The following is a 24,241-nucleotide window of genomic DNA, read 5'->3' on the forward strand; positions in this document are numbered from 1 at the left end:
ACATCGTCTAATCTACATATGAGTGCCCTCTAGTGGCTGCAGTGGGATATGACAGAGGCTCCCCCCCCACTAAACACTGATAAATAGGAACCATTGCTCTTACTGCCAGATAGCTGATAGCTGTAAAATAATGAGGGCTGGAGAGAAAATATTGACAAACATGTCACCTTTACTCCATTAAAATGAAAAGCAAAACGGGCAAGGAAGAGTGATGTAGGGTTGCATTGCTGTCAAAACACAATACCAACATAATCTAGATTTACTTCAGTTATATGAGAAAGAAAACAGGAAAGATAGCCTGTGTTGTACAGCATTTTATTTACATTCTCTGTGCAACTGGAAATACAGTAGAACAGAGAGACGTAGCATTTGTGAAGGGAGCGGGTTTTTTTTCGCAATCAGATAATTTGAAGTAATATGATACAAAAGTCAAATGATTTCACAATAAAGGTCGGGGTTTTAATAGGTATACACCATTGAAGAGATTGGACACGCATATCTTTGGGTTTCCAACATACAGGAATAATGCTAAGAAACCTGCTGAGTTATCTCAGAAGAACACCGCACACCACCGTGAAAACAGGATTTCCTGTTATGAATCAGCACAAAATTTAAACACTTATGTAAAAACTGTTCTCTAAAAAACATTTGTCACCGATTTCTCCATATTTCCAGTTTCCATTACTCCTATAACATGTAGCTATTAGTTTGTAGTCTCTACTGTTGAGCCTTGATGGCTTTGTCTGTGACAGACATGGCTATTTATTTTATCTGTCAAGAAGAGCCAAATGAAGTAAAGACTGGCAAAACAGAAAACGTACACAACGCCATCAGAAGAGGTAGAGTGGCATAAAATTCATTCAAACCATGTATAAAATGAAGGCTTAGATTGACCATCTATAATCACTGACAGTAGGCCTATTTCGAGAGACAGTTGAAAATAGCAGTTTTGTCAGAATTCAATACTGATACTGTTAGATGCTCGTTTTTTCCCAAAACATTAAAGGCACAAACATTGCACAGTTTGATAGTAATATTAATAGTAAAATAGTATAAACAATTTAGGCTGGTGTCACAAAAATGGACAAGGCGTAGTTCAGAAAATGTTCCATTTCATTGGCTTTGTCTGAGGTTATAAACTGATGAGTGCAGGATGGGACGTGTCTTTAATGTGAAAAGAATTGAGGCAACGAGGTGAAGGAAAAATGATTTAGTACACTTTTGACTCAATTTAGTACTAAGGATGGCTTAGTACCAAATTTAACGTCATTAGGATTTCGGTTCTTGAAATTAATTCCCCAACAATTTCAATTACCAACCCTAACCCCCTGAAAAATGTAACTCCAGACCTGTGTCTTAATTTGTATATGAGAAAGCATCGCCGCTGAAAAATCGGACTTACTAAGGGCTACTGAAATGACAAAATAAGACTTTAAATGGACATTCAAAAATGCAGCAAACATAAATAATACTCCTATGTGAAAAAGAAACTGTGCAGATAATCACGACTATGGAGCAAAATGTAGGTGGTTATTATTGTACAGCCAGCTCCACAGCGTGTCTGACTGCTAATGCATGGTCATAATACTACCTCATGGTCTGCACGTCAAGGTCACGTGAAGACCAGTTATTATTAAAACAAAGGACACCTTAGCATACTGGAACAATGAACAAAAATCAATACCCGAGCTGATGCTGATTATCTCATGCTGAGGTTGGAATAAGATATGGGTGCCATATAATATTTCATGGGGGATGAATGTAGATTCATTTTAGTTAAATAATTTCTCGAGGGACTTGATATTATTTAATCTGTCAGAAATTTACAGAAAAAGGCACTTCATACCTAAAATATCTAAAGGAATTGTCCCAACATGGTCAAATCTATTTTGCTTTTCAAAGTCGGTCTTTTCCTCTGCTGTGTTGGATAAATTTGAAATTGCACACTTTTAAAGAATATCCAATGCAGTATAAAATATGGGAACATCTTTCATTAGAATGGGATCTACAACAATCTGTTTTAGCCAGTATTTCCATATTATGCTTTTTTGCACACTAGGGAAAGCATACATACTATGTTTTTTTGGTGTTTTTTTTAGACAGGATAGTATAATAATAATAATAGCCATAATAATAATATTATTATAGTATGTATGTCAACAGTATACTGTGAGAGTGGTGTATGAAGTTGTCTTATGGTTTTACGTTTTATGTAGCAAGGAGTTCTCTTCCTAACACTGCATGGAAAGGATAAGAAAAAAGTACAGAATGACTTACTTGTCAATTAATTCTAAGTGGAAAGCCAAAAAACAGCAAAGTCTAGTGAAAAACAAATAACAAAAACAACCTGAGCTTTAGTTTGCATGAGTGTGTGCGCATTGCAGACGGAAGTGTTGTAGTTTTATTCAAATACACACCGACTGAGGGAAGAGCCAGGTGGGTTAATGTCTGAGCTGCTCTGCTCTGCAACTTCTCAGTGAGTAAGAGGTTCAAACTTACCTGATCTCCGACTTCACGTCAGGGCCTGTACAGCAGCAAGATTTTAACACTAGAAGTGCACAGTTGGCAGCCAGATGGCCTGACTAATACGGACATCACTGTGACATGTACTTTGAATAAAAATAATCAGACCATTGCTTTTTTTTTTGCAAGGTATGTTTGCAAATACGTGCCCTGGTACCCTGGGACAAATGAGCATGTTGGGATCCATGCAAACTGCTGAGGAGGCAACACTTGTTTTGGGTGGTTCCGTAGCCTTTCTGATCACTGTACATGGGAATAAATTCACCAAAAGTTCTCCCTCTGCATCAGTCCAGCTGGTCACACACCTGTAAAACTCTGTGGTTGAAGTCGTCGGGCTGGTCGGCATAAACATAATGGCCCGCTCCACGGATAGTCTGCAGGGAGGAAGACATGGAAAGAGGGAAGGAGGGTTGTAAAAAAAAAAGATATATGTGAGAATGCAAACATTATTTCATGACCTTATGAGGCTATGGAGGCACTTTTTGAAAAATATATTAAACAATTAATGACACTTTTTATCTGTAAAATAAACACACAAGAACACACTTGATGTGTGATGAACATCACTTCATGCCCCCAACGACACCCAAACACTTCCCAAGTATAGCTTATGAGACACCTTTAACTATTGGGCATGTGACTAAGCCGGAAGTTGAAACTAAATACAGGTAGACGCAAGAAAAAAAATAAGCAAAATATATAAAAAACAGAGACAGGAACAACACATCCTTGGGTGTCTGGGTAGCACAATGGTCTATTCCATTGCCAACAACACGGGGATCGCCAGTTCGAATCCCCGTGTTACCTAAGGCTTGGTCGGGCATCCCTACAGACACAATTGCCCGTGTCTGCGGTGAGAAGCCGGATGTGGGTATGTGTCCTGGTTGCTGCACTAGCGCCTCCTCTGGTCGGTCAGAGCGCCTGTTCGGAGGGGGGGGCTGGGGGGAATAGCATGATCCTCCCACGCGCTATGTCCCCCTGGTGAAACTCCTCACTGTCAGGTGAAAAGAAGCGGCTGGCGACTCCACATGTATTGGAAGAGGCATGTGGTAGTCTGCAGCCCTCTCTGGATCAGCAGAGGGGGTGGGGCAGCAACCGGGACAACTCGGAAGAGTGGGGTAATTGGCTGGATACAGTTGGGGAGAAAAAGAGGGTGGGGGTGAACAACACATCCTTTGTTCCTAGAAAAGGGGACACATTTTATACATGTGTATACTCAAATTTGGCCACATGTTGCTCTCAACTTTTCTCTTTCTTACAGCAAAAAGCAGAGGGGATTCAGCTTACAGATGTTTACCATTTATTAAAGAAAGGTGTTAAAGCAGAACCTTCAAAAAACAAAAAAACAAAACGGGAGGCACGACACAGTGAATATAAAACCTGCACAAAATATCTCTCCAAGAACTCTGCCCTATCATACCCAGCGGGCAATGAACTTACAGTGATCTCCACGTGAGAGTTTGGCCTCTTTTCCTTGATGATTTTGCCCGAGTTTCCATCTATGCTGGAGCGGGAGCCGTACACAACAGTAATGGGGATCTCCGGTCGAATCTGGCCGATCCTCTGCAGCATCGGTCTCTTGGCCCAGCCATAGGGAATAGTCATGTTCTTAAACGCCGTTTCCCCGCTGTGACCGAGCAAAACACCATAAAATATCTCAGGTCTGGTGTATGAAATGCAGACGACGACAGAAAAAGACTGGATAATAATGCTCTGTGTCAATCACTTAGTGCAGGTACCTTTCCCCCTGCCTACTCTGATATCAACTAAAACAACAAGAACATTGCTATCGCAGACATTCTATTAAATTCGATTCCTATTTGTCCAACTTTAGGAAACAGAGACAGATACTTTAGTAGAGAGATACCGAGCAACAGCAACCAGGCCAGGATGTATAGATAGACAGATAGAAAGCGGAACCCTTGAGAGAGAAGGCAAACCGACAGTGACCCCCCCCCCCCCACCTGGGTGTTTGCACATTGAGGTGGTAGATGTACTCTGAGACAGTGTTGTCACTGAACAAGTTAGAGAACTTCTTCTTAAAGTCTGGTCTCAGGGTCTGAACCAGAGTTGGACCTGCAAAAATGACAAGGGGGGGGGGGGGGTGAAGTTAAAGTACATTAAGTGACATCGTAAATGAGGTACGCTTCAGAGTTGGGAGATTTTTTTTTTGAATAATTTTACTTTATAATGAAACATTTAGAGGACTTAAGGACAGACAGACACTGAGGAGTCAAGATGGAAATAATTTTTGTTCAATATCTAGACTAGCAAATTGAGAAATGTCTCACTTCTTCGCAGTCACTGGGTCATCATTACTCATCGTATGACCAACCTTACTTAGCAGTCCAACAAATAATAGCTTTTCTGACAGCAGTGTAGATCAAATGAGACAAACTGGGCTACTACATAAAAAAAGGCATAAATCCTTTCCCTTTCCATCCATCCATCCATTCTGCTCTCAGGGTCGCATGGATGCTGGAGCCTATCCCAGCAGTTATTGGGTGGCAGGCAGGGAGACACCCTGGACAGGCCGCCAGTCCATCACAGGGCCAACACACACACCTAGGGACAATTTAGTACGGCCAATTCACCTGACTGACCTACATGTCTTTGGACTGTGGGAGGAAACTGGAGTACCCAGAGGAAACCCACGCAGACAGAGAGAGAATATGCAAACTCCACACAGAGGACAACCCGGGATGACACCCAAGGTTGGACTATCTTGGGGCTCGAACCCAGGACCTTCTTGCTGTTAAGCGACCGCGCTACCCACTGTGCCACCGTGCCGCCCAAAAACCAAACAGGCCTGGACTATTTAAAAAAACATACATATATTGACTTCTGATTAGATCTCTTTATTTTATTATTATTATTAGTAGTAGTAGTAGTAGTAGTAGTAGTAGCAGCAGTAGTAGTAGTATTGTCCCTTATTTTTATTGTTTTGTGAAATACTAAAAAATGTGTAAATAGCTCAGTCTGAGTTGTACTATATGCTAACTTGTTATTCCCCGTTGTTCCTTTTCCACACCCTCCTTTATCCATAGATAGTCTCTGAGCATGACTATGAAATGGGTTTGGGGCATTGTCCAGTTAATGTGAAGTCATCTGTTACGCACGCCACCATTGACGGTCTTCCTGCTGCACACTTACACTAATTGCACTTGACATGACGTGCACTCTTGGCTACAGTATGATTGCCATTTAGTACTTTAAGATGGCTGGAAGTTGACACTCAGATATAGCTGCGAATAGCTGACTCTCTTGTAAGTCGCTTTGGATAAACATGTCTGCTAAATGAGAAAATGTAAATGTAAAATGTAGTATACTAAATCGAATCAGTTTACATTTGACCTATAGTAGACTCTTAACGCCTTTACCAATATATTCTGGGTGCAAACATACAGTAAACTAACAGTGGTCTCTCTAGTTTTACAAGACTGTTAATGAGCTTAAGTCAGTTTTACTTTTATGAAAACAAACCTTGAGGCCTTACCTAGTGGTCCAACTAGTCGCAATCCGGCCAGGGGATTGAAAGGGCTGAGCATGGCTCCAAGGGCTTTGATCCACACTGGAATTGGCCGGTCCTGGTCCGCCATGTCTGGTCGCTCAGGAAAACCCCACGGTTCCACCAGAACTATGTGCTTCACTCTATGGGACAGGCCAAGGTGGGGAAAATAAAGAGCCGGCAATGTAATAGCAAATGTATATTATTCAGATAGATCTTTGAAATTGTTAAAGTCAGACCAAAGGTAGTAATCATATTTAACTTTTTATATTAAAAATCTTTAATACAAGGAGCATCCAGGATGCGTAGTGGTCTATTCCATTGCCTACCAACATGGGGATCGCCAGTTCGAATCCCCGTATTACCTCTGGCGTGGTTAGGCATCCCTACAGTCACAATTAGCTGTGTCTGCAGGTGGGAAGCTCGATGTGGGTATGTGTCCTGGTTGCTGTACTAGCGCCTCCTCTGGTTGGTCGGCGCATCTTTTCGGGGGGGGGGAACTGGGGGAATAGAGTGATCCTCCCATGCGCTACGTCCCCCTGAAACTCCTCACTGTCAGGTGAAAAGAAGTGGCTGGCAACTCCACATGAAACGGAGGAGGCATGTGGTAGTCTGCAGCCCTCCCCGGATCAGTAGAGGGGGTGGCACAGCGACTGGCACAGCTCAGAAGAGTGGGGTAATTGGCTGGATACAATTGGGGAGAAAAAGGAGGACCCCCCGACCAAAAAAATCTTTAATACAGCACACAAAAGGTTTCAGCAACAATATTTTATTTATGAGTAATATATATTTTTTTAATGCTTTTATTCATAATTATTCTCAAATGTCTGAAGCGTGGCAAGGGAGTGGTCTAGTCCTCATTAATATCCATGAGCTGGCCTTTGAGTGACAAGTACAAGAAAGTGTTTGTGGTAAGAGTGGGCGGGGTTTCAACTTTCATGATTTTATTTGATTGGTTGTATGCAAATGAACATCTGATAATGTCATGAGTATCAGAAAAAACACTGGCTGCGAGAAGGTGAACTAGGGAGAGCCATTAAAAAAAATCCAACTGAATTCTACATCCTATACTCACCTTTGTTTGTCAGTGGAGACAGTACAAAATGCAGGACGATTAAAGTAATAAGTGATGATAGATAATAGTGTTTCAATTTCATTCTGACTTAAATGTTCTACTTTTTAACCTTTAGTATCATTCTTTATTTTCTCTTGTATAACAATGCTTTAAAAGTGAGAACATATTTAACTGGAGTTCATTTAAGCAATCATTTTTTGTTTTTCCAACTACTGTCTGATTCTCCCAAAACGGTTCAGATTTGCTGGCATGAAGGTGTTTAGTGGCATCATTCAGTGATGGCCATATAACAATTCACATTTGAAAATGTATGGCTGATGGGTCCGCAGTGGTGTAGCGGTCTAAGCATCGGCTTTGTGTCGATGCAGTTGCCCACTGGGAACCAGGAGTTCGCGCCCCGGTCTCGTCAGATCCGACTATGGCCGGACTCGATGAAGCAGCAATAATTGGCAATGCTGTCTTCGGGAGGGGGTCTGAAGTCGGCTCGTGTTCGTCACGTGAATGCGTCTCTGGGTGTGTCGGAAAAAGCAGTGGTTCGGCCTGGATTCGCCTTGTCACGAAAGTGGCGAGTCTCCTTCAAGACTGCCGGCTGGAGAGATGCAGTTGGCGAACGCATGTACGAGGGTGGGTGTTTGAATTAAAGTAGAGGGATCGATTGGCCACTAAGTTGGGAGAAATCAGAAATAAATTTTGAAAAAAATAAAATGTATGGCTGATTAAACCAAGTATTTCAGTATTTAACCACCCTCCCAATCAGTAGCAAGTCATATGTAACCATTGTTCCTACACCTGTTCCTCTGGTAAAAAAATTGTGAAATTAAGCACACGGGCAGTTCAGTTTAACACTGAGACATATTTCCCTGGTTAAGAGCATCTTGTGGTATAACTTGAAGGCCATGTGGAAGACTGAGATAACAATACAAGGACAGGAAGACAGGATGTGTTTGCATTACTGATGGAGGAGAGATATGGTATTGAGGACATTTTATCAAGCGTGCCTCGGGGAGGGCCGGTTGCCTGCTGGAAACTCATGACTTTAGGGATGCAGTAAAAGGTGATGATTCAGGAGATGCAACCCAGCGGGAGGAGGAGAGAAGTGTGGAGGACACTGCTGTTATCCAAGGCTGACTGCACCTATAGGCACACTGATACAACTATATTCTTTATAGATGCTCATCTTAGTAATGATTTGGGGCATAACATTACTCAAAAGACCACTAAAGTGAGGCCTTGAAAGGTGTATTCAAATTATGTTTGTAATTTTCTTGTGAATTAATACACAACTTCTAAATCATTACAGTGATTGAAAGCTTTTTTTCCCCCTCGTTCAGAATGTTTTGAATGTGACTGGTAGTTAGTCAACACTCTTGCATGTATTTTTTCCCCCATTGAGAATGGTACTGTGAGATGATATCTAAGTCTGTTTTCCATTATTTACTAATGGAACTGCTGTATTTGTACTTTTTGAGCCTTTCAATCAAGAATTCAAAAGGGAAACTACTATTACTACTACTACTACTACTACTACTACTACTACTACTACTACTTTTGGCTGCTCCCGCTAGGGGTCGCCACATCAGATCATCTGTTTCCATTTCTTCCTGTCTTCTGCATCTTCCTCTGTCACACCAGCCACCTGCATGTCTTCCCTCACCACATCCATAAACCTCCTCTTTGGCCTTCCTCTTTTCCTCTTCCCTGGCAGCTCCATATTCAGCATCCTTCTCCCAATATACCCAGCATCTCTCCTCAACACATGTCCAAGCCATCGCAATCTTGCCTCTCTTCCTTTGTCTCTAAACCGTCCAACTTGAGCAGTCCCTCTAATATAATCATTCCTAATCCTGTCCTTCTTCGTCACTCCCAGTGAAAATCTTCGCATCTTCAACTCTGCCACCTCCAGCTCCGCCTCCTGTCTTTTCATCAGTGCCACTGTCTCCAAACCATATAACATAGCTGGTCTCACAACCATCTTGTAAACCTTCCCTTTAACTCTTGCTGGTACCCTTCTGTTGCAAATCACTCCTGACACTCTTCTCCACCTTGCCTGCACTCTCTTCTTCACCTGTCTCCTGCACTCCCTGTTACTTCGGACAATTGACCCCAAGTATTTAATCTCATATGCCTGCGTCACGCCCACTCCTTGCATCCTCACCATTCCACTGTCCTCCCTCTCATTCACGCATAGGTATTCCATCTTGCTCCTACTGACTTTCATTCATCTTCTCTCCAGTGCATACCTCCACCTCTCCAGGCTCTCCTCAACCTGCACCCTACTCTTGCTACAGATCACAATGTCATCCGTCAACATCATCGTCCATGGAGACTCCTGCCTGATCTTGTCTGTCAACCTGTCCATCCCCATTGCTTTAACCCAGCCACTGAGGATGCACAAACCAGTGCATTCTTAGTGCCGGTCCCAAGCGCAGATAAATGGGGAGGGTTGCATCAGGGAGGGCATCCGGCATAAAATCTTTGCCAAGTCAAATATGCGGATCATAAATAAGATTTCAAAAGGGAAACAATTCGCACTATAAATAAGTCTTATTTTGTTACCAGACAATATGGTAATATGGAGAATTGAAAGGCCCAAGATTAATAAAAAAAAGCAATAGTTAAAGGGTAAGTGCTTCATTACTAATTGCTTTGCTTGGAACAAACATGCCTCCAAAAACTGAACATGTGAAAGTCAAATCATAGGTTATTCAAACTTAAAAAAGGAGAAAAGTTTAGTATTTTTATTTAATTTTTTTAGCTTTAGTCCAATTTGCCGTTTAGTGTTTGCATTTTTCATTTGCCTTTCGACAGTTGCAGAAGGAGCCAAACATCACAAGGGTGCAAAGATGCTGCTAGGTGCTACAAGATCTATGGGAGAGTCTTCTTCCTTGTCAAACTCCATTATATCTAACAGCCCATCTGGAACTTGGCCACCCACCTCCACATTTCTTCACCTGCTTTGGTTGAGCACAGCTCTTAGCACTGCTCTGTATCAGCAAGACGGTCCTGGGTTCAGTTCCAGTCCATGTGTGTGGAGTTTGCATGTTCTCCTTGTGTTTATGTGGGTTTCTTTCAGGTATTGCAGTTTCCTCCCATAGTCCAAAGACATTCATATTAGGTGTCCATAGGTGTGAGTGACCATGTGTGTGGGCTCTGTGATGGACTGGCAAACTGACCACGATGTCTCCCTGCCTTCTGCCCAATGCATGCTGGGATAGGCCCCACCCCACTGTGACCCTGAACTGGATTAAGCCGGTATCGATAATAGACAGACGGACTTCTGTTACGAATCTCTCAATCCACTAACATAACCAGGCATGGCTGAAGTACTGATGTCAGAATTTGTTTATTGTTTGGCTGGGATGCATCCTTGCCATTTCTTCTTAAGACTTTCCATATCGAGAACAAAGACCTGATTTTAGTGAAGCACTTTGCTTTCTACCTTTATTTTTTGTTGTTTAGATAATACATTTGGGGGCGTCTGGGTAGCATAGCGATCTATTCCGTTGCCTACCAGTATGGGGATCACCAGTTCAAATCCCCATGTTACCTCCATCTTGGTCGAGCATCCCTACAGACACAATTGGCCGTGTCTGCGGATGGGAAGCCCGATGTGGGTATGTGTCCTGGTCACCGCACTAGCGCATCCTCTGGTTGGTCAGGGCGCCTGTTCAGGGGGGAGGGGGAACTGTGGGGAATAGGGTGATCCTCCAACATGCTATGTCCCCCTGGCAAAACTCCTCACTGTCAGGTGAAAAGAAGCAGCTGGTGACTCCACATGTATCGCAGGAGACATGTGGTAGTCTGCAGCCCTCCCCAGATCAGCAGAGGGGGTGCAGCAGCGACCAGGACGGCTCGGAATAGTGGGGTAATTGGCCAAGTACAATTGGGGAGAAAAAGGGGGGAAATTCCAAAAAATAAAATAATAATAATAATACACTTAAGATTCCACATCAGAATGAAAGGGTAATGTATTCTGATATTTTTTCATTTACTTTCCTCTCATTTCCTTCAGAGTGTCACATCGTTGGTGTCCACCAACTATAGTGGTGCCAAATGGCTGCCTTGGCTGCCAGGTGGTTGTCGAGGTGAGTTTCCCCCCTTCAATGTGAAGCGCTTTGGGTGTCTAGATAAAAGCCCTATATAAACGTAATCCACAGAAACACAACTTCGGAAGAAACTATAACAATCTGCTCAATTTACAGTTGACAGGAGTTAGTTTTTGGGCCAATAGAAATAGCTAAGTTCAGAAAGAGAATGAAAAATCTCGATCTGTTATGCATTACAAACAAATGTATTGTAAGCATAATGGAGTGTGAAGGAGAAGCAGACTCTAGCATTGAGTTTGTCAGATAAGCCGCATATTTGCACCCTCATGATATTTGGCTTTTTGGTATCTGAGGTGCCATAGTACATTTCCCTCTAAGATCTTCCTTCACAGGGTTTACACAAGGCCTCATTTGAATACAACTCTCAAATGGCAAAAGGGACAAAAAAGAAAACATTCTTTTCTGTTTTAAATGTCAGTTATCTATCTGTGACATGACCTTCACATTTTCAGTTTATTGTGGTGTGATTGTTTCAAGCAAAGCAATTTAAACCATTTACCTTTGGGTGATTGCATTCTAACATTGGCTCTTTCTATTCTTCATATAGTAAATCCATCTTTCAAGAGAGACAGTAGTGGCATCCGGGTGGCGTGGCAGTCTATTTCGTTGCCTATCAACACGGGGATCGTCTGTTTGAATCCCCGTGTTACCTCCGGCTTGGTCGGGCGTCCCTGCAGAAAAGAATTTGCCGTGTCTGCGGGTGGGAAGCCGGATGTGGGTATGTGTCCTGGGAGCTGCACTAGCGCCTCCTCTGGTCGGTTGGGGTGCCTGTTCGGGGGGGGGGGAACTGGGGGGAATAGTGTGATCCTCCCATGTGCTACGTCCCCCTGGAGAAACTCCTCACTGTCAGGTGAAAAGAAGCGGCTGACGACTCCACATGTATCGGAGGAGGCATGTGGTAGTCTGCAGCCCTCCTCGGATCAGCAGAGGAGGATGGCTTGGCTTGGAAGAGTGGGGTAATTGGACGGATACAATTGGGGAGAAAAAGAGAGAAGAAAAAAAATAGAGAAAAAAAGAGTGACAGTAGAATAACAGTAAAGGCTAGCGAAAGCCACCTCAAATTCACATCCAAATCCCATTACCACAATAAAAGCCCAGTTCACCATATTTGTCTTAAAGAGAAAATGCTGATTGCTGCTGGTTTGGGCTCCCTTCACTTATACTGTACCGCCCACTGTTTTGCTGCAGTTCGTTCACGCCTGCCAGGACTTGATCGAAACCCCACTGGTCGAATATTTAGTAAACTCAGTGCATCCTCATCTCATTGATTTCAGCATACAAAGGGAGAAAAGATCACTATTGAACAAAAACACTCAAACACAAGCCTGTGGGTATGAAATATCTTAACATTACACCCCCCTACCTATCAGGGTATCTAAGAGAGTAGGAAGATGCCAGGTATCCTCCCAGGTTGTGTCCCAGCAGGATCATGGCCTCCAAGCCAACTTTAGCCCTCCACAGCTCTATCGACTCCACGAATAAATCCTCAGCCTCTTGGGCGTCCGCAGAGAACGTGGGTCTGCTGCTCTGGCCGAAGCCCAGCAGGTCAAAGGCGTAGATGGGCCGATGCTTGGAGAGGACATTAAGGTTGTGCGCCCAGAGACCCACGCCTCCTCCAAACCCATGGAGCAGCACCAGCGGTGTTTTGTGTTCTGTATCACTTCTTTTAAAGCTCAGGGTCCACAGGTGGTTGTCGTTGGAGATGGGGATATACTCTTTGGAGAAATTGCTTTCCAGACCTGGCAACAGAGGGGACAAATGAAGAGAGAGACAGGCGACATCTGCTTTTTCTATGACAACAATTAATTTTAGCATTCTACTAAGGATGAACAATTCAAGACCTCAGCACTTGAAACACTGTACACTGTCTGAATTGAGTCAGTAGAATATAATCAGAAAGCTAGAAAGTATAGCATGAGATAGTAAACTGGTACTTACATCCCAGCATCTTGTCTTCTGCTGTCCTCAGCTGATTCTGAGAGGTGGGACACCATGATGGGAGCCAGTTGGGGATCCACCACCACCTACACAGAAAAGAAAGACTACATCTATATCCATTTTCAACTTTCTGAGCACATGTCTCAGTAAAAACAGAACACAAACTGTGCCAGTGATATTGGACTATGCCTAAACACACTTGAGAAATAAACGGATAAGGGCGGTGTAGGCCTCTGCTTCGAAATGGCTGCCGTAACTTTAAGCAGTTAAGCATGCATACGTACTAGGCTACACCTTACCCAAGTGAATTACTAATTTGTCATATAATCTATTTTTGTACACAGGTGTTTAATTCATAATATGGGAGCAGTTGCAAGAGGAAGCTAGAAGGTTAGTTTGGCTGTGACACCATGGCTGAATTCCAGGTACACAATTTCATGCAATATTTTTGTTGTTCAATTTGTGTTTCGTCAACAAGGCCGATATAAAACATTTTCTTATTTACAACAAACAGCATCTCCATTAAGATAAGAGGTAGTGATTAAACTTTACTAACCCTATATGTTATTCATTCAGCCAATGAATCACTGAGCTCTTTTTTCTAAGAAAAATACATTTCTGCACACGATCAACCCTAACACAGTCTTTGATCAGGCATAACTGGTGTGAAATGTGGGGTATTTTATATATTATAAAATATGTTTCTCCTGGGTTTGCTGGGCAATTTGTGCTCATTGTAGACAAGGACAGGCAGGGGACACGGCTTCAACCAAGTAGTGAATGGATGCATCCACCAGAAATGCAATAAGCACTTTTATTATGCTAGTTTATCAGCTTGGGAAATCTATTGTGTTGGCCCTGTCTGATATTGCTCTGAACTGCTACCGAAAGAAAAAAAAACCCTCAATGTAAAGACAAAAAGTTATGGAGCTGTTAAATGACTGTTGGGTTGGGCAGACACTGTATACCAGCTGAAGCAGACTACTGGGCAGGATGGATAGGGCTGTGTATTGGCAGGAACTTGATTTGTATCATGTTAAGTGTCACAGTTCAATATATTGTGATATATTATGATACTACAAACACTGTTATATTGCAACATTTTGTCAAAAATTTAGTAAAATGTCTTTAAGAAAACACCTCACTATACATAAAAATCAGAATAATCAGAGCCATAGCTAACGTGGCACTGGCGACGCCTGCTGCAGCTGCCACCGAGTGGTCAAAATGTAAACAACACTGAGGAAGTGTCACTGAAACACGTCTATGTATGTAATCTTACGAATCGGTAGTTTTTTTGAAAATGATGGAATATTGTGAACGATAAATCGTGATACTCAAGTGTATCGATATTTTCTTATTTTTTTTAGAAATGTCTGAGAAAACACAGAGCATCTATTGAAGAGATGTTCAAAGAGCACATTTGGTACAGTAATAAATCTTCGCTTAAACCTCAGCTCAAATTGTATCTCATTAAATAATATGGCTATACATTGCTATTCAGATATATTTATTAATTTACGCATCACAAATGAGAACAGCAAACCGCAAATGTCATTATTAGTCACAAATACCAATACTAACAAATATATCAATTTGCACAATCAGCTACTATCAATTTGTACAGTATTCGTACAAATCATGTTTAAAGCGGCTCACATTTTCATTATGGATTTTTTTGAACAAATTTAGCCAGAATTATTTTCTTCAGATACCAGCGTGGTAGGTAAAAAGACATTTATGGTTTACCATAATGTAGCTTGTAATACATAAGGGACATGTGTAAATAATGTTTTCTACATTTTATCTATTGTTTCTCTGCATTTAATTTTTTTTAAGGAAATTTTATTCATACATTTGAAGGGCGATCTAAATTTGGGTAGAGAAAAGCATTTTGCCTATTTGCAATTATATTTTGCAATTATATTTTGTTGTTTGCACAACGGTTTGCGTTTTCATTTATGGTCAAGGTAGGTCCTAGCCAGTCTAGGTCATGCTTAGGCATGGCCAACCTACGGTCCATGGGCCAACTCTGGCTCGTTGCCGGTTTTTAAATGGCCCGACGTGAATTTTTAAAAGAAAATGGAATATAGCCAATTAGAACAGTCTCTAACATAAACTGCACTGTATGTACATTGCACTTAATAGTTTCAACACTAGATGTCGCTGCAATTTGATATAAGGTGACCTTTAGTGTCATTCAAGGTGCTTTTAAATAAAATGCTTGTTGTTATTATTATTATTATTATTATTATCATTATTAGGGCCCTGTGATGGACTGTTCAGGGTGTCTCCCCACCTGCCGCCCAATGTCCAGCATCCCCGTGACCCCGATTGGGATAAGCGGCTTAGATAATGGATGGATGGATAGGCTACCATTGCATTGATTACTCATCGATGAAAACATTTACATCATTTAAAAAAAATATAAATTTACCTTAGTTGATTAAACATGGCGGAATGGAAGAGACAGAAAATAGCAAAGGAGTGCTGAAATTTTCAGACATGGTGAGAAAATGAATACTTTTTCATAGAAATGTTTGTTTGATTTGTGAGAGAGTGAGGGGGAAGGTTGGATGATGTGGGGATAGTGAATCAGGAAGTGCAGTGGATTAGCATGGAGGAAGTGAGGGCAGCTATGAAGAGGATGAAGAGTGAAAAAGTGGTTAGTCCAGATGACATACAAGTGCATCTCAAAAAATTAGAATATTGTGGAAAAGTTCATTATTTTCCGTAATTTAATTCAAAAAGTGAAACTTTCATATATTCTAGATTCATTACACATAAAGTGAAATATGTCAAGCCTTTTTTTTGTTTTAATCTTGATGATTACGGCTTACAGCTCATGAAAATCAAAAATCCAGTATCTCAAAATATTAGATTAAATAAGACCAATAAAAAAGGATTTATAATACAGAAATGCCGACCTTCTGAAAAATATGTTCATTTATGCACTCAATATTTGGTTGAGGCTCCTTTCACACGAATAACTGCATCAATGCGGCGGGGCATGGAGGCAATCAACCTGTGGCACTGCCAAGGTGTTATGGAGGCTCAGGTTGCTTTGATAGTGGCCTTAAGCTCGTCTGCATTGTTGGGTCTGGTGTCTCTCATCTTCCTCTTGACAATACCCCATAAGCCACAGAAGGTCATTGCTGAAAGGGCTGGCTATTTGCAGAGTGCTGTATCAAAACATATCCATAGAAAGTGTGGTAGGAAAAGGTGCACAAGCAACAGGGATGACCGCAGCCTTGAGAGGATTGTCAGGCAAGGCTGATTCAAGAACTTGGGGGAGCTTCACAAGGAGTGGACTGAGGCTGGAGTCAGTGCATCAAGAGCCACCATGCACAGACGTGCCCAGGAACTGGGCTACAAGTGTCAAGCCACTCCTGAACCACAGACAACGTCAGAAGTGTCTTACCTGGGCTAAGGAGAAAAAGAACTGGACCGTTGGTCAGTGGTCCAAAGTCCTCTTTTCAGATGAAAGTAAATGTTGCATTTCATTTGGAAATCAAGGTTCCAGAGTCTGGAGGAAGAGTGGAGAGGCACAGAATCCAAGTTGCTTGAAGTCCAGTGTGAAGTTTCCACAGTCAGTGATCCAAAGGAGTTGAATCAAGTGCAACTGGACTTGGTATATATCTCTTTGTGTTCCGATGTTTACCAATGCCCATCGCTAACAGAGCCATAGATATGAGTGGCTCTTTTGTGTACCGATGTTTGGCCACGCCCATCGTAAACATCGGAACACAAAGAGCCATGGACATCTATAGCTCTGACAACAACTCCAAAGAGGATAAATTCTTAAGTCTCATCACCAGCCAGTTAGACTAGCTTGGTCTAGTCAGAAAGGCACGGACTGAGGAAGCCTCTTGGATGAGAGGCGAAACGTCTTCACGGATATATACCAAGTCCAGTTGCACTTGATTCAACTCCTTTGGATAACCATGACCTGGATGAATGAGAACATTCACAGACACAGTCAGTGATGATTTGGGGTGCCATGTCTTCTGCTGGTGTTGTTCTACTGTGTTTCATCAAGCCCAGAGTCAATGCAGCCATCTACCAGGAGATTTTAGAGCACTTCATGCTTCTGTCTGCTGACAAGCTTTATGGAGATGCTGATTTCATTTTCCAGCAGGACTTGGCACCTGCCCACAGTGCCAAAACTACTAGTAACTGGTTTAATTACCATGGTATTACTGTGCTTGATTGGCCAGCCAACTCGCCTGACATGAACCCCATACAGAATCTATGGGGTATTGTCAAGAGGAAGATGAGAGACACCAGACCCAACAATGCAGACGAGCTGAAGGCTGCTATCAAAGCAACCTGGGCTTCAATAACACCTCAGCAGTGCCACAGGCTGATTGTCTCCATGCCATGCCGCATTGACTCAGTAATTTGTGCAAAAGGAGCCCCAACCAAATATTGAGTGCATAAATGAACATACTTTTCAGGTCAACATTTCTGCATTATAAATCCTTTTTTTGATTGGTCTTATGTAATATTCTAATACTTTGAGATACTGGATTTTTGGATTTTCATGAGCTGTAAGCCGTAATCATCAAGATTAAAACAAAAAAGGCTTGACATATTTCACTTTATGTGCAATGAATCTAGAATATATGAAAGTTTCACTTTTTGAATTAAATTACGGAAAATAATGAACTTTTCCACAATATTCTAATTTTTTGAGATGCACCTTTATCTGTGGAGGCATGGAGATGTTTAGCAGAAATGGCAGTGGAGTTTTTTTGTTTTGGATTTTTTCCAATTTTTCTCCCCAATTGTACCCAGCCAATTACCCCACTCTTCTGAGCCATCCCGGTCGCTGCTCCATGCCCTCTACTAATCCGGGGAGGGCTACAGACCACCACATGTCTCCACTGATACATGTGCAGTCGCCAGCGCTTCTTTTCACCTGATGGTGTCTCCCTGCCTGCCGCCCAATGACTGCTGGGATAGGCTCCAGCATCCTCGTGACCCTGAGTGGTTTGGAATGGATGGACGGATGGAGTGAAGGAGTTTCGCCAGGGGGACATAGCACGTGGGAGGATCATGCTATTCTCCCTCCAGTTCCCCCTCCCTCCAGAACAGGCACCCCCAACTGACCAGAGGAGGTGCTAGTGCAGCGACCAGGACACATACCTGCATCCGGCTTCCCACCGCCGCAGACATGGCCAATTGTGTCTGCAGGGACACCCGACCAAGCCGGAGGTAACATGGGGATACAAACCAGAGATCCCCGTGTTGGGCAGTGGAGTTTTTAACTAGATTGTTTAACACAATCTTGGAAAGTGAGAGGATGCTTGTGGAGTGGAGAAGAAGCATACTCATACCAATTTTCAAGAATAAGGGTGTTGTGCAGAGCTGTAGCAACTACAGAGGTATAAAGTTGATCAGCCACAGCATGAAGATATGGGAAAGAGTAGTGGAAGCTAGGTTAAGAGGAGGTGACGATTAGCGAGCAGCAGTATGGTTTCATGCCATGAAAGAGCACTACAGAAGTGATGTTTACTTTGAGAATGTTGATGGAGAAGTATAGAGAAGGTCAGAAGGAGTTACATTGTGTCTTTGTGGACTTAGAGAAAGCATATGACGGTGCTGAGAAAAGTGGTGTGGTGTATGAGGAAGTCAGGAGTGGCAAAGAAGTATGTAGGAGTGGTGCAGGATATGTATGAGGGCAGTGTGACAGTGGTGAGGTGTGCAGTAGGACTGACGGATGGGTGCAAGGTGGAGGTGGGATTACATCAAGGATCAGCTCTGATCCCTTTCTTGTTTGCAATGGTGATGGACAGGTTGACAGACGAGCTCAGGCAGGAGTCTCCATGGACTATGATGTTCGCAGATGACATTGTGATTTGTAGTGAGAGTCGGGAGCAGGTTGAAGAGAGCCTGGAGAAGCGGAGGTATGCACTGGAGAGAAGAGGAATAAAAGTCCATAGGAGCAAGACGGAATACATATGCATGAATGAGAGGGAGGACAGCAGAATGGTGAGGATGCAAGGAGTAGAGGTGATGAAGGTGGATGAGTTGAAATACTTGGGGTCAACTGTTCAAAGGTCAAAGAAGAGAGTCCAGGCAGGATGGAGTGGGTGGAGTAGAGTGCCAGGAGTGATTTGCAACACAGAGGTACCAGCAGGAGTGAAAGGGAAGAATTACAAGAGGAAAAATAAAGAAAGGCACTTTATTTTTTGTCATTGTACAGGTTACAATGAAATTTGTTCTCTGCATTTAACCCATTTGGGCAGTGGGCAGCTGCAGTGCCCGGGGACCAATTCCAGTTCTTCTTTCCACTGACTTGGTCAGGGGCACAGACGGGAGTATTAACCCTAACATGCATGTCTTTTTAATGGTAGGGGGAAACCAGAGCACCCGGAGGAAACCCATGCAGACACGGAGACAATATGCAAACTCCATATAGAAAGGACCCGAGATGGCCTGGGGTTCAAACCCAGGACCTTCTTGCTGTGAGGCAAAAATGCTAACTACTGACCCACTGTGAAATGGTGAAATGGTAGTGAAACCAGCTGTGTTGTATGGTTTGGAGGCAGTGGCACTGATGAAAAGACAGCAGGCAGTGCTGGGGGCGACAGAGTTGAAGAGTTGAAGATGTTAAGATTTTCGTTGGGGGTGACCAAGCTGGCCAGGATTAGGAATTATATTAGAGCAGTGGTTCCCAACCTTTTTTTCTTGGAGCCCCCCCCCCCACTTGTTTCTAAGAAAAGCTGAGCCCCCGGCCCGCACACAGACACCAAGAGAAAATTGATTCATTCCAAATATTTATTTGTAAAAATTAACATCAATTATAGTTTTTTCCACCTTTGTCTTCAATGAATATCTCGTTTCCATCCTCAGAACATCTGTGTTTAAATGTCTCGTCTTGTATAAGCTGAACATTTTTTTCTTTTAACAATCCAACTGAGTAGGCCTGTTGTCATCTGACTCAGGCTCATTGAAACATCAAATTATTAATACTATTGAATACTGTTGTCATCTTACAACCCATCAGAGTAGGCCTGTTGTGGTTAGTCTGACTCAGGCTCATTGAAACAACACATGTTTATGTTGATGTTTCAATGAGTCAAATGAAAATCTAACTCAGATTAGATTAAATTCAGATGAAAATCTAACTCAGGTTAGATGAAAAGGGTCGGACACTGTAGTCGACTGGTTAGCGTAGTCGCCCGTGGTGTGGGAGACATGGGTTCGCGTCCGGGCTGCAGCGGTTCCTGGCTGCCCCCCCCCGAATTCGCTACATTGGTGTCAGAAGTGGGCTGGTGAGACCGTGAGGCCACGTGCGCCCAGAGGCGTGAGGGAGCTGATATGCTGAAGCGCGGGGATGCACTTCCCAAAGGAGGGGGGTAATCTAACGTGCACGGATAAACAGACTAGCTAGCCCTTGGCTAACGGGTCGGACCCTTTAGTCAACTGGTTAACGTAGTCGCCTGTGGTGCGGGAGATCCGGGTTCGCATCCCAGCTGCGGCGGTTCCCGGTCTGCCCCCCGAATTCGCTACATCCTTTACAATAATATGCAATTGTACCTTCCTAGTACCAAGTTTACTACTCTTCAATTACATTCTAAATCAGGTTAGATGACAACTAGTTTTCATCTGACTCAGGCTCATTGAAACAGCACATTGGTGCTGTTGTAATCTGACATCCACATGCACATCATGTAAATTTGTGAACACTGTTTTTTGACAGACAGTAGGCCTATGTTCATTTTGGCTCTAACAGTAACATTTTTACTGAGTAAAATCCTGTTCATTCATAAACACTAACACTATTTTTTTTTTTGACAGGCAGTATGTGTTATTTGGCTCACACAGTCACAACAACAATAATTTCTTCCTTACATTTTTTACTGAGTCTGTACCATACTGTTCATTCATAAACTCATAACACTGTTTGTTTTTTTGACAGGCAGTGTGTGTTATTTTGGCACACACAATAACAATAACTTCTTGCTTACTTTTTTTTACTGAGTCTGTGCCATTCTGTTCATTCAGAAACTAATGGCCACCTTGGGCTTGCATACCTTTGACCAGGGATGGGATGTCAGGTGCGATGCTTGTGACAGCCAGCCTAAAGTCCTGGTGTACATCAAGTCTGTTGCGGGCTTTTGTTTTTATTGTTACAAGGGCACTGAAGGCTGTCTCAGACAGATATGTAGTGTTAAATGAATGGGAGAATAACCCTTTTAACTGTGTGTTTGGCCAGTTTGGGTGCAACAGCCTGTCCTTTGACTATCCAAAACTTTTTGTATCCATTCTCCTGGAAATATTTCTTTGACACCGAGCTGGCTTGAAGGTCAGCAAGCTCATCATAGCTGCAGCTCCACCCGTGCAGCATGCAGCAAGGTTCTGGTAGGGCAGATTGTTGGATGAGAGGTAGGAGTCCACAGCCATAAAAATATCCTGGCCTGTTGTTGTTGTGGTTAGACTGGCAGGCATAAGAATGTCTTGTTTCAAGTCATCACCATCAACATACTGAACATAAACAATGAGCACGAACTCATGTGACACTGTTGTCGTTTCATCCAACTGGCAAAGGGAACATCCCTAAGCTTCTCGTGCAGCTGGTTCTGACAGTCTCCAGCCATTTTATCAATTCTGTCTTTGACGGTGTTGTCAGACATTGGACGGTTTTCACTTTATCAACCGCGTGTGGGCCACACAGCCTCTCTACAATTTTCAAACAGGCGGGTTTGATAAGCTGCTCTCCAACAGTTTGTGGCTTTGTAGCCTTGGCAATTAATAGCGAACACTCAAATGATGCGTCCGTGGCTCTGTGCAAATCACTGCCTGCTCGTTCAAATGCTTTTCTGATGTTGGTGGATCTTCTTGATAGCACCAACGGCTTTTCCTCTCAAAATATTCCCGACTTTCACCAATAGTCTCTTGATGTTTTGTCTCTTGGTGTCGTTTCATTTTGATTGGCTTCATGCTGTCATTAGCTAGTTTCTCATTACACATGACACATTCTGGCCGAGACTTTTCTTGTCCTTCCATAAAACCAAAGTTAAGGTAGCTCTTGAAATAAAGCCTTACCTTACTTGACACTGAGTCATCTGCACTTTTATGTTTCTCAGCCAAGTTGTTTCATTCATAAGGTGCTGCTGCTGACTGCAGGAACAAACCAAGATGAGCTAACATTAGCTGCTAGCTGAGTAGCTACCTGACAACACTGCCTGCTCAGTTTGATAGCGCAGATTGACAGGTCACAGAGGTGTGGTTACTAGGTGTAGCCCCAACTACATTTTAGAAGGGGGAGGGGACCAAAAATGTATCTTTTAAAATATTTTTATATACAGACTTTTGTATAAAATAAATTATCCAGTAAGTGAGTTATTATGCTTTTATTTAACATGTGCACTTTGACAACCTCAGAGCAGAAAAGCCTCGCGCACCCCCTGTGATCTTTGGTGCCCCCCCCCCCCGGAGAAGACAAAGCCTTGCGCACCCCCTGGGCTCTCAGGCCCCCCCCCCCCCAAGGGGTGCGCAGACCCCAGGTTGGGAACCACTGTATTAGAGGGACAGCTCAGGTTGGGCAGTTTGGAGACAAAGCAAGAGAGACAAGATTGAGATGGCTTGGACATGTGTGGAAGAGAGATGCTGGGTATATTGGGAGAAGGATGCTGAATATGGAGCTGCCAGGCAAGAGGAAAAGATGAAGGCCAAAGAGGAGGTTTATGGATGTGGTAAGGGAGGACATGCAGGTGGCTGGTGTGACAGAGGAAGATGCAGAGGACAGGAAGAGATGGAAACGGATGATCTGCTGTGGTGCCCCCTAACGGGAGCAACTGATAGTAGTAGTAGTCGTAGTAGTAGTAGAGTGTTTGTTTGATTTGCAAGGAATCTTGTGACGATGAAAGATTGTAATGTTAGAGGACACTACGAAATGAAATATAAGTCCTTCACGTTGTTCATTGGCATGGAGTGAGAGTAAATGTATGACAGTATTTGATGTGCTGACAACCCAAATTACATAAATGTAATCAATAAAATGTAATAAAACAATATCTAACAAACAGCCTATCTACAGGTTTACACACTGCATCATAATCATTGAGATGATGGGCCATGAACTGTATTCACAGAGTTGTGGAGGAATGTTGGAGACTGCCTTGTCCCTTGATCTTTTCTCCTGCTCTTTTTTTTTTTGCACTGCTTTTTGAACAAGCATTTTACTCTATTAATCTAAATTGAATTTAAGATACGGAAATTACAACTGTAATATGTGAGCACATCAATAAAACTATTGTCATGTCAACAGTTAAACTGTTCAGTGGTGTCATAGCTATGTTAAAAATTAATTTTCTGATCTAAAAACAGCTTTCTTGCGGTGTAACTGGTTAAAAACGGCAGCGCTTAAAGGGATAGTTCACCCCAAAATAAAAATACATGTTTTTCCTCTTACTTGGAAGTGCTATTTATGCATCTAGATCATTTTGGTGTCAGTTCACGAGTTTTGGAGATATTGGCCATAGAGATGCCTGCCTTTTCTCAAATGTGTTGCTCAAAGCGCCAAAAAATACTTTTGAAAAACTGGACAACAATGTCTCTTACTCAAGATAATTTACACACCTTGTGAGCAGTTTCATGTAGGTGTAGTTCGGTCTAAGAAAATAATTGTTTTGTCTATTACGCCTTTTTTTTATGTGGTCCACAACCAAAAATGTTGGGCCACCCCTGCTTTAAGAGAATTAATGACAGGTCGGTAGACCTTGTAAAAGAACATGCACAAGGATTTTCTTTGCTTTTTAATTTTGATTTGGTTCAAGCATTACATGCAAATCTAACTGAAAATGGACAGAAGTTGAATGAAAATAACCATGTGCTGGTATAGAAATAAAATCTGTCAGTCTATCACGAAACACTGCTTAGTGCCGAGTTGTGTCTAGGTGTCTGTGGGATGATCAGAAGCCTGGTTTACCTTAATGTGTTGTCCACGTAGCCCAACATATTGCCGAATAGCCTATGAACACCAGAAAACGTCAGTATGCGCTGACCCACTCTGAAGCCAAAACACATCATTAAAAACAAAGTCAAGTGGTGGAAAAGGAGATCGCTGACTGTTGATGTAAT

The 24,241-nt window shown here is 42.6% G+C and overlaps 1 protein-coding gene across 1 annotated transcript; it reads right to left on the minus strand.

The window, feature by feature from the left end:
• Positions 1-314: 314 nt before the first annotated feature.
• On the minus strand, positions 315-24,165 carry abhd5a (abhydrolase domain containing 5a). Its single transcript, XM_056285996.1, has 7 exons — positions 24,090-24,165; positions 13,151-13,236; positions 12,576-12,951; positions 6,020-6,174; positions 4,488-4,599; positions 3,964-4,150; positions 315-2,897 (listed from the first exon to the last, which is right to left on the minus strand). Exons 1-7 carry the CDS (start codon positions 24,116-24,118, stop codon positions 2,808-2,810), a joined length of 1,035 nt encoding a protein of 344 aa, XP_056141971.1. The 5' UTR covers positions 24,119-24,165; the 3' UTR covers positions 315-2,807.
• Positions 24,166-24,241: the final 76 nt, after the last annotated feature.

This window comes from Lampris incognitus, chromosome 9 (assembly GCF_029633865.1).
Source record: "Lampris incognitus isolate fLamInc1 chromosome 9, fLamInc1.hap2, whole genome shotgun sequence".
NCBI lineage: Eukaryota > Metazoa > Chordata > Actinopteri > Lampriformes > Lampridae > Lampris > Lampris incognitus.

Excerpts from the sequence above, each read along its gene's own strand:
- abhd5a (XM_056285996.1), bottom strand. The coding sequence starts at position 24,118 with ATGTTGGGCTACGTGGACAACACATTAAG. Across the intron at positions 13,237-24,089 it reads TACGTGGACAACACATTAAG|GTGGTGGTGGATCCCCAACT; the intron begins GTAAACCAGGCT and ends TTTTCTGTGTAG. Across the intron at positions 12,952-13,150 it reads AGAAGACAAGATGCTGGGAT|GTCTGGAAAGCAATTTCTCC; the intron begins GTAAGTACCAGT and ends CTCTGTTGCCAG.